At 47.9% G+C, this 10,344-nt stretch overlaps 1 protein-coding gene across 1 annotated transcript; it reads left to right on the forward strand.

The window, feature by feature from the left end:
* The first annotated feature begins 916 nt into the window (after positions 1-916).
* Positions 917-9,018, forward strand: WNT9B (Wnt family member 9B). The gene is made up of 3 exons (XM_068212248.1): positions 917-1,267; positions 7,165-7,430; positions 8,427-9,018. The coding sequence occupies exons 1-3, from the start codon at positions 967-969 to the stop codon at positions 8,901-8,903; spliced, it is 1,044 nt and encodes a 347-aa protein (XP_068068349.1). The 5' UTR covers positions 917-966; the 3' UTR covers positions 8,904-9,018.
* Positions 9,019-10,344: the final 1,326 nt, after the last annotated feature.

Below are 10,344 nucleotides of genomic sequence, written 5' to 3' on the forward strand. Positions count from 1 at the left end.
TGGTACCAGGGCACACAGACCCTGGGAAGGAGCTGGCTCCTGCTTTTAGGAGTCACACAGAGCTGTGACACACTGAGCAGCAGCCAGGGCTCTGTGTGTGACACTGGCTGTGCTGTGACCCATGAATGGCTGTTGTCATGTTCTCTACATGGAGCCAAGAGAACTTCCCAAGGGGTTGCTGGTGACAGCACACATGGCTTTCTCCTCCTCCCTGTGGCATCAGTCTGGGACTTTGCCCTGGTGTGTGGTGGGAATGGGACACCAGATCTAATCAATCTGTATTGATAAATCTTCTGAGCTGGTAAAATGCCCCAACCTGCAGCTTCCTGAATATCCTTCCCTTCTTCACCTTTTCCATGATGGTGGTCTTAGAATCATCACAGAATCCCAAAGTGGTGTGGGTTGGACCTTTAAAGACCACCCAGTCCAGTCCTGTGCCACGGGCAGGGGCACCTCAGGGTGGCTCAGAGCTCCTGCCCAACATGACCCTGAATCATCCTGATGCCGCAGGTCTGAGCTTTTGTATTTTTCAGGTTCTGTGCTGCTTTAGTGTGTGGGTCTGGGCTTCATATGAGGGGATGGTGAGCTCTCTGCACAGAGTAGGGAGACAAAACAATTCCTCCTCCAGATGGGAACCAAGGACAAATGGTCCAGATTTCAGGCCCAAGAGCACAAACAACGTGGGCTGGAGAGAGAGAAACAAGCAGGATGGGACTGCATGGGCTGGAGCTGGAATGGGACAATGAACTCCAATGTGCAAATGGAGCAGAGCTGATCACAGTGAGAGACCCTGTGACCAGTGGGGCATTTTGTGACCATTTTGGGTTCACCTGGGGTGCAGCCCTGGCTGGGCTCTGGTGCTGCCCAAGGTGGATCCATTGAGGCCTCCTAAGAAATCCCTACTTTATTCTTTAGCTCCTGCAGTCTCTGTTCCAGCTCAGCCTTCCCAAGGCATCAGTCCCAGGGATGTGCTCCCATACTCACCTCTTCTCCTGCTTCTTTCCTTCCAGCCTGACCGGGAAAGAAGCCCTGACCCACTTCCCATCGCTGGGCGCCCCGGGGGGCTCTGGCCCGGGCAAGGGGCACGTGAAGCAGTGCGAGCTGCTCCAGCTGTCCCGCAAGCAGAAGCGGCTGTGCCGGAGGGAGCCGGGGCTGGCGGAGACGCTGCGGGACGCGATCCGCCTGGGGATCCTCGAGTGCCAGTTCCAGTTCCGCAGCGAGCGCTGGAACTGCAGCCTGGAGGGCCGGCCCAGCCTGCTCAAGAGAGGTACAAGGTAGTTGGTGTGCAGGGAAACTCTGGCTGCAGCCCCCGGGATGTGCCAAATTAAATCTCCCACAATGTCGTGGTAGAGATGGAGACAGCACTCCACACTCCATTTTCAAAGCAACACTCTCCATTTTCAGAAGGCTTCAAACTGTTTTTATTATAGCATGCATGCTTTTTATACATTCTTACAAAGCTCAGAAGTTTACACTTTACTCATTGCTCACCAGAGACAAACAAAGTGCTGATGGGAATAGGCAGTTGCAGGTTTCTCTTATTTATCCTTCTTTCTTTCTTGGTTTCTGTGTCAACAACCTTGGTAGGAAATTCTTTCAGTGGTAGACATGGATCCTCTTATCAAAGTTCTCTCTGGCTTACAGAAGTCACTGTGAAACCTCTTCCACAGTTGTTGTGCAGGGAAACTCTGGCTGCAGCCCCCAGGATGTCCCAAATTAAATCTCACATGAAGCAAAGTGACGGGAGTGCTGAGATCTCTGTTTCACCCAGAGATGGGAGCTGGGCAGATTGGGCTCCTCTGCCACAAAATAAGCCCTGTCCTCATCTTCCCAGCATGATTTGTCAGGGACTGGAAAGTGGGAGGAGGATCACATCCTTGGCTGGTGGCTGGTTCTCTGAGAGCAGAGCTCCTTACACTGAGCTCCCTCCTCAGCTGGGGTGGTGCTGTGGGAAAACAGGGTCAGTTAAAGGAAAAAATCCTTTCAGTGCCTTGGATATTCATGTTAACCTCTGTTATTCTCAAATACAAAATTTAAACCTGTTTACTGTTTGAAAAAGCTATTTATCTGCATGCAGACATCTCAGTGCATGTTGACAAATCTCTTCTAAGACTCTTTCACATAAATTTGGAGAAATTTGAGCAGAGTGGTCAGAAGACCCACTGGGTTTTTGTTTCCCAAAATGCTTTAGATGAAGAAATTGTCCTGTAATGTCTGGATTTGAGGTAGAAGGGAACATAATAAATCCTTCCAATGCTTGAGAAAAATACAATGAAGATGGACACTGAAAATATTTCTTCATAAAAATTCCCTGAGAATGCATATAGGGTTTGCCACACCTGTCCTGATCCAACCAAAGCCTGACTATTACAGAGTTTCAGCTCTTCAATAACTTCTATTAGCACTTACTAAGCTTCAGTCTTCAGATTTATTGAGTTTCAGCCCTTTGATAATGTTTAGCAACTTTATGTTTTTAAAAAAAGGACCTGAAGAAGCCAGTATTAATTTTGATGAAAATCAATGCTAATTTTAATTAACATTGGGATCAAAACTTTTTAATGTTTCCTTTAAAAATTATCAATTTTTATTACATTAAATATCAACTTAATATTTTATGAAGTCACCACATGCAAGATAAGATTTTCTTCATTCCAAGGCTCTAGTGTGAATTTTTTATCAGGCAGTGGAAGAAACTGTTCATGATCATTTTGAGTGTCTTTCTCACATCTGCACCTTCATCAACCTCAAAGAACTTGAAAATGACAATTGAATAATCCTCATTTTCAAATAGCTGGGAAACATTTAATTATCTGGCAGTGGCATGCCTTAACATTTCCATGGGCTTCTGACTGACAAAATAAAATATCACCTGTAATTTCAAACCTGTTTTGGCAGATGGGGATAAGTGTTTGAAAACTTTTATTACACAATTTTTAGGATCAAATGATGATTTAATACAGCCAAGTATGCTGTGTGCACCCCTGTGTGACAGGACACTTGGCTGGGAGCAATTATTAGTCCTCATTTTTCTTTAGCTTGCAAAGGGGTTTGTTTCTTTCATGAAGAACACAAACATGGCTTTCAGCTGCCACTTTTGATCAGTTTGTGACATTTGTTGGAACTTTCTTGGAAATTGTTGGTCATGCAACTCTCCCCTGTCACCCGGGTAGTGACGAGGCATTTTAGAAATGTTTAAATAATTTGATATCTCCATGGTCCTGGAGAAACCATGAAGAAAAATACAGATTTTTGGCAGTCCTAAATGGTCTTAAGGGTGCAAGAGAGTGAAAAAAGGTCCTTCCCAGTGAGACGGGCCATTTTTGTAACAGGTGAAAAGCCACATTCAATTTGCAATCACAGCTGACAAGCTTCTGTGACTGATCTGGATCATCAGTGCTTTTGCTGCTTCTAGAGATGCCAAAAAACAAACAAATAAAAAATAAGCCAAGGGTTTTCTGGTTCTGGAAATGCCATATTTATTTTACCAGTCTGCACCATTTGTTGTTCTTGATAGTTTTCTGGGTACAACTGGGAAACTCCTTTTGCATTATCTGCAGCCTTTCTGTGGCACTTATGACACCTATTACTCCTCAGTGATCCATGCAAAATCCTCTTGCATTCCTTCTCCACTTCTTTAAAGATCCATGGAAAGTGTTAGAGTTTAAATGATTTCAAGCCACCTTGTTACACAGGGGCAGTTGGTGTCTTTATAAAGACATGTAAAGCAGTGATGCCCTTTTGGTGTCCTGGCAGCCCAACATTAAGGGCTGCTGGAAGTCAGGTAAAGCAGGATTTCATCTCAAACAACTCAGTGATCTGGGAAAGAAATACCTTTAGCAAAGATATCAGAGCCAGTCACTCACACAATCCTTCTTGAGAAATGAGTGCTTTGCAGTCCTTCCATCCCTTAATCCACTCCTTTGCCTCCTGCTGGTTGGACTCTGACCTTCCAGCAGTTGTTTCACCGTTGTCATGAGGAATCCAGGAATGGGTACAGCAGAGGAGTGGTGACTCACAGACACAGAATTTCCATGATGGGAGATTTGGAGAAAAAAATTCTTCTGAGCAAAAAGGCCCTTAGCAGCTGGCATTGGAGTCAGCCCTGCTTTGAGCAGGAGGTTGTTCTGAAGACCTCAAGACTCCTTCCATCCTTAATATTTCTATACTTCTATAGCTTTTTTTGGTTGGTTGGTTTTGTTGTTGTTTTCAGTGAGATGCCTCCCCCACCTGCTCTGAAACTCTCACTCCTTCACTACAGCAGTGCAAACTCTGAGCATCTTTCCTTTGGCAGAGTCACCCCACAGTGAAACTCCTCCCGTTACAATTTTCCCTGTGGTCTGGAGCACACCACAGCACACAACAGCGGTGCCATTGCAGCAGAAGTCCTTCTGTATTTATAGGCTTCCAAGCTAAGAAATCCTGCTGGAGAGCTCAGGGCAAGGCTTGGACACATGGAAGGTCCTACCAGGGGGAGCTGGTTTGCTGCAGCCTCCTGAAATTCATCTCTGTGCTGGATGTTTGCAGCCAAACTGCCCAGCAGAGACATCTGCACCCAGATGTTCCCCCTGCACCGAGAGCTTCAGATTCCATTTTGTCCCTGACGAGACGCTCAGTGGGGTCAGGGGAGCGACCCATTCCCAGCCCTGGCCCTGAGAGCCCAGAATTGGCTCCAGGCCCCACTGCCTGTGGTGACAGGAGCTCTGTTGTCACTGTGGGAGGAGAGATAGCAGGACACATGGAGCAGCCTCTGTTCAGATCCCAAACTGTGCTCCTTGGAGCTGGTCACTGCCATTTGTGGTGTGTCCTCCTGAAAACCCAGCTCCAGCAGCTGCTGTGCCACACTTCCCACAAAGGCTGAAGGACAGCTTTTACTTCCCTCATTTGTTTTGTGAATTAACAATTAAATGGTGGTTGATTCCTCATGACAGAGTGGAGGGAATCACCTTAGACTTTTCAGACAAGTATTTGGCAGCCTGGTGATGTGGAAGCTTTGTTTGAAGGAGAAGGAGACGTTTCAAAGTCTGATGGGTATCTGCATTTGCTGCTGTCTGCAGTGGCCTGACCACAGCAATGGCCTCTGATTTCCAGTGGGCTGAAAACTGGCAGGAAAACATGGGGAAACCAAAGCATCTGAAATAGCAGGAGCAGTGTGGTGATCCACAAAGAGTCAGATTTAGCAGGGGCTGTGGAGCCGACGGGGCCTGCTGGCTCCTCATGGCATGGGAAAGGACCTCCGGAATGCTCTCCTCACCTCTGGGATCAGTGTGTCAGAGGGGATGTTGGGAAGCTGGTAAGCATTTGGAGATTGGCTGCTGGAACGATTTAGCAGATTTAGGATCTCAAGTATGTTTATCCTCTCTTATCTTCTTTGGAGAGGCTTAGACACTGTTTGAAAATGTGTGAGCATCATGCTACTGTCCACAGCCTGCATTGACCATGTCCCATTCCAGCTTTTAAAAAACTTCTGGTGGATTTTGTGACATTCTTTCATTATCTTTAGAGTACCCTGAGAAATTTTGCAGAGGATCATCGACCAGAAAGATTAATTGCAAATTATTGTCCCAGTGGTTACGGTAACCAAAATGGTGAGGCAGGAAGCAGATTGTTGGTTGATCTCCTTGTCTCCTCCATATTTCCCCAGGTCTCCCCTCATGTCTATGCTGTTGGCAGATCTTCATGCTGTTGGTAGATCTTCATATAAAATTCTGCAATTCCAAAGAGCTCCTATGAAGTCTACTGAAGTTGCTAATGAAGCCTCTCCATTATGTTCATGATTAGTCACATTTTTCATTCTTCTTGCTGGCAACCATCAGAAGAACTCTTTGTCCTGCTCTCTTGGTCATGTTTATGGTGGACATCACTCAGATTTCAGCACTCAGTGTTCTGATCCACTATTACAGCTGGAAGGGAGATCTCTGAGGGAACAGAATGATGGAGAGATTTGAGGTTGGACTTGGTGAATTCTAGAAGTGGCTTCCAACCTTTGCTCCAGGCAGGGCTCAGTGCAAGTCTAGGTCAAGTCTCTGTGGTTTTCTTTCTGTCTTCCATTATTGGGAAAAACAGATTTTCCTTCTGATGCGGAAGGAGATTTGGAATTTTCACATGTGGAATATTTATTTTCTTCATTATCTTTTCTTACATGCGATTTGTAAGCGCTCTGTCTTCCATAAACCAAACTTTTTCTATTTTGGCTGATCTTATCCATTGCTGCACTCAGAGCTATTGATCAGTCACCTGTCTCTCTCTTCCTTGCACTAATACCTAAATTTTGGACTTATTAAACAATGTTTTTCCTGCAAATGAACTCTAGAGGAAATATTAAGATTTTCCCCAGGACTGAATAGCAGAGGAGGTAAATATAAATAAATAAAAATATTTTAGCATTTGGGTCAGGTTTGTGTCAGAGTTTCTGAAACTTCTATGAAGATCATGGGTATCAATATTCCTATTCCTGTCTGATCTCATGTCTCTACACTCAGTTTTCATGCAGTCATTGTACTTTGTTTCCTGGTTAAAAGGTCATAGTCACACCATGACCTCAGGGATTGTAGCCAAGCTGGGAATCCTGCTTTGTGGAGGAGAACAGCTTCAGAACACACCCCCACAGTCACTGGGAGTAGATAATTTACAGGGAATTCAGAAAACTCACACACGTGTATGATTTGCCTTCTTGCCATGATGTCCTTCAACATGGAACCCTTCCCATTCCAACTACATGTCTTTTGATAGAAAATACTGCTACAGTCCCAGTTAAAAATATTTTAAAATAACAGGTTGTATTTTGGGACATTTTCTCAGTCTCTACTATAGATTTCCTGATTTTATGACACAATGTGATTTCAATTGTGGTCTATCATTGCACCTATCACCTCTGTGCTGGGGACAAACAGAGCTTGGTGGCTGTCACTTTTTGCAGTTGGGTGTTTTCCCAGGACTGTGTGTCTGTTGGCACCCTTCCCTTGTCCACATTGAAGCAGTCATGGGTGAGACTGGCGTGTCACTACACCGATCCCTTCAAGCTCTGTTCCTCTGCCGGGGACGGTGTGGGAGTGGTGCAGGAGTTTGGTCTCTTGGTACTTCTAATTACTGTGCTTGGGTTTAGGCAGGAGAGGCAGGGAGGTGCCTTTCCTGATCCTCCCATCTCCCAATCCTTCTCCCGTGCAGGTTTTAAGGAAACAGCCTTCCTGTACGCCGTGTCCTCGGCCGCCCTGACGCACTCGCTGGCGCGGGCGTGCAGCGCGGGGCGCATGGAGCGCTGCACCTGCGACGACTCCCCGGGCCTGGAGAACCGCAAGGCCTGGCAGTGGGGCGTCTGCGGGGACAACCTCAAGTACAGCACCAAGTTCCTGAAAAAGTTCCTGGGGCAGAAGAGGATCGGCAAAGACCTGCGTGCCAAGGTGGACATCCATAACACCAACGTGGGCATCAAGGTAGGAGCTGCACTGGCGGGCTTGGGATGAACTTTGGACTCAGTGTGAGTCTTCCAACCCATCCTGTGTGTGAGAGGGGTGTTCACTGCCCTTCTCACAAACCAGACCTGTTCACCTGTGTGTCCTGGGCCTTGTGGTGCAGAGAGTCCCTGGGAAGTCTCCTGAGCTCTTGTGTGAGGAGATGCAAGTTCAGTAGCAGAGGAACAACCTGTGTCCTCCAGTGGTCCCAGGGTGGGTGACAGGGAGACACAGCACAGTGACAGCTGTGAACCTCCACAGCTGAATGACTCCAGGGGTTATGCCGGGGCCACAGGTGGTTCTGAGGACAGCTGGAGTTTAGAGCTGGTGGCATGTGTGAAGCAGATTAAAGACTGAAACTCTTGAGATCAATTATGAGTCTGCTGGTGACTTGCTATGGAACGAGTTCTGTCATAGGTTTGGGTCAGAGAGATCATCACATTGAACATTTTGACCTGTAGGTTACAGGCTACTGACTCATCATTGTCTTCCATTTACTGAGTCAAATTGATTGTTTAATTAGAGCACTGTCTTCATTTGAATATACCAAAAGGAATCCACCATGTTGGAGATACTCAGTTTTATGATTGACTACTCCTACTGTGCCAAATAGAATTAATAAGAACTTATTTAAGAACTTGCTTAGTGTTTAGCTGGTTGTCCTCAGGCTATCCACTCTCTGGCTCATCTGTCAACTCTGCAGCTATTCCTCTGCTTTGCTGGGGTTTTTTGGGGGGGTTCTTTGGGGGTTTTTTGGTGTGTTTTTGTTTTGGTTTTTAATTTTTGTTTGTTTGGTTGGTTTTTTTTTTGCTTGGGTTTTAAAAAAAAAATTATTATTATTAACATTTTTTCCTCCATAGAATAGAAATAATGCCTATAAAACTGAAGTGCTTGCAGCACTTGTCTGTGATCTGAGGTGTTGCCTCTACCAGAACTAGGTCTTGGCAGATAATAACCACCACTCTTCTTCCTCATCAGGCAGTAAAGAATGGCCTCAAAACCACCTGCAAGTGCCATGGCGTGTCCGGCTCCTGCGCGGTGAGGACGTGCTGGAAGCAGCTCTCGCCTTTCCACGAGATCGGGCGGCTCCTGAAGCTGCGCTACGATGACGCCGTCAAGGTCTTCAGCACCAGCAACGATGCCGTGGGACACTCGGAGCTGGCGGGGCCGCACAGACATGGCCACTCGGCTAAGCAGCCCGCCCTGCCCCGCCCCACGGACCTGGTGTACGTGGAGGACTCGCCCAGCTTCTGCCGGCCCAGCAAATACTCCCTGGGCACCGCGGGCAGGACCTGCTCCCGCGAGGGCAACTGCGACAGCATGTGCTGCGGCCGGGGCTACAACACCCAGAGCCGCCTGGTCACCTTCTCGTGCCACTGCCAGGTGCAGTGGTGCTGCTACGTGGAGTGCCAGCAGTGCATGCAGGAGGAGGTGGTTTACAGCTGCAAGCAGTAGGGACAGCCCCGAGGGGCGAGGCGAGTCCAGGGGAGCAGCAGGGGGACAGGGACATGACTCTCTGCTGTGGGGTGAGGGCAAAGGTGAGCACCAAATGCGTGCATTGCTCTTCCAGCCTCGGCATTGAGATGCTCCAAACCTCGGCATTGAGATGCTCCAACCTTGGTGTTGAGATGCTCCAACCTCAGCATTGAAATGCTCCAACCTTGGCATTGAGATGCTCCAACCTTGGTGTTGAGATGCTCCAACCTCAGCATTGAAATGCTCCAACCTTGGCATTGAGATGCTCCAACCTTGGTGTTGAGATGCTCCAACCTCAGCATTGAAATGCTCCAACCTTGGCATTGAGATGCTCCAACCTCGGCGTTGAGGCGCTCCAACCTTGGCGTTGAGATGCTCCAGCCTTGGTGTTGAGATGCTCCAGCCTGGGGAGAGCTCCTGCATGAGCAGGGAAAACCAGAGGCTTTGTCGTGTGTGGGGTCAGGAAGGAGGGACAGAGAGCAGGGGGGATGCGGGGACAGCAGAAACCCTGATGCAGCCACAAATGTCCCTCAAGTTCAACTTCTCTGTTTGGGAATATCCTCCTTCTGCACCCCTCAGGTGCACTCCTGGAGATGCATTGGGGACACTGAGGGCTCGTGCCCTGGATCCTGCAGAGAAGAGAATTAAGGGACCGGGAAGTCCACAACCAGAGACTGGCGCCAGGTGTGGCAGGGACAGCCGTGCTCCTGCACCGAGGCAGAAGGACTCTGGCAGTGGGGGATTGCCAGTGCCATGCCCTGGGAGCTGGCTGAACCCTTTCTGCTGTCAATTCACCTACACACTGCTGAATAATCTCATTTTGGCCCAAGAATTGTGCCTCAGAAATACCAGTTTACAAACAAAGGGAGCTCATGTCCATCACCTCCCAGGTCTGTAGTTCGGGTATTGGACTCCAGGTGCATTTTAAACACGTTTTAACCTTGCTGTTCCAGGTCACCTGGAACTGCTGCAGTGACAGTGTTTGAGTCGTGGGAACTCAGCTGAGGGCTGTGAAGTCACCCCTCTGCAGCATATGGCCTCACAGGGGTGATCCAGGGTGATGGTGCCAGTTATGCATCTCTCTTCCTCCTCCCCCCCAGTCAATCAATCAATCAATCAATCAATCACCTTTTTGTCCTATGTGCAGCACACTCTGCCTGGTGCCCGAGGTGTGTCCCATCCCACAGTCTTGCCCTGTGCCAATGACAGGTAAAGCCTCTGAAAGGGAATTAGGAACCACGGGAACCAGGGCATCTGGAAAAGGTGCAAGTCATGAGTGACAATCCCTGCCCTGAGAAGCTGGGTATATCCAGCCCCTGCAGGGTGAGGGAAGGTGACCAGGGAAAAGAGCACAGGCTGTTATAGAGTCACAAGCCCCTGACTTTGAAAGTTGTTTTTCCCTTTGACTTTTAGTTGAACA

This window comes from Anomalospiza imberbis, chromosome 22 (assembly GCF_031753505.1).
Source record: "Anomalospiza imberbis isolate Cuckoo-Finch-1a 21T00152 chromosome 22, ASM3175350v1, whole genome shotgun sequence".
In the NCBI taxonomy this organism is placed as follows: Eukaryota; Metazoa; Chordata; class Aves; order Passeriformes; family Viduidae; genus Anomalospiza; species Anomalospiza imberbis.

Bases quoted from the DNA above. Each gene is read 5' to 3' on its own strand.
- WNT9B (XM_068212248.1), top strand. From the start codon at position 967: ATGTGCTCCCATACTCACCTCTTCTCCTGCTTCTTTCCTTCCAGCCTG. The intron at 1,268-7,164 runs GTACAAGGTAGT...TCTCCCGTGCAG, and splicing joins GCCCAGCCTGCTCAAGAGAG to GTTTTAAGGAAACAGCCTTC. The intron at 7,431-8,426 runs GTAGGAGCTGCA...CTTCCTCATCAG, and splicing joins ACACCAACGTGGGCATCAAG to GCAGTAAAGAATGGCCTCAA.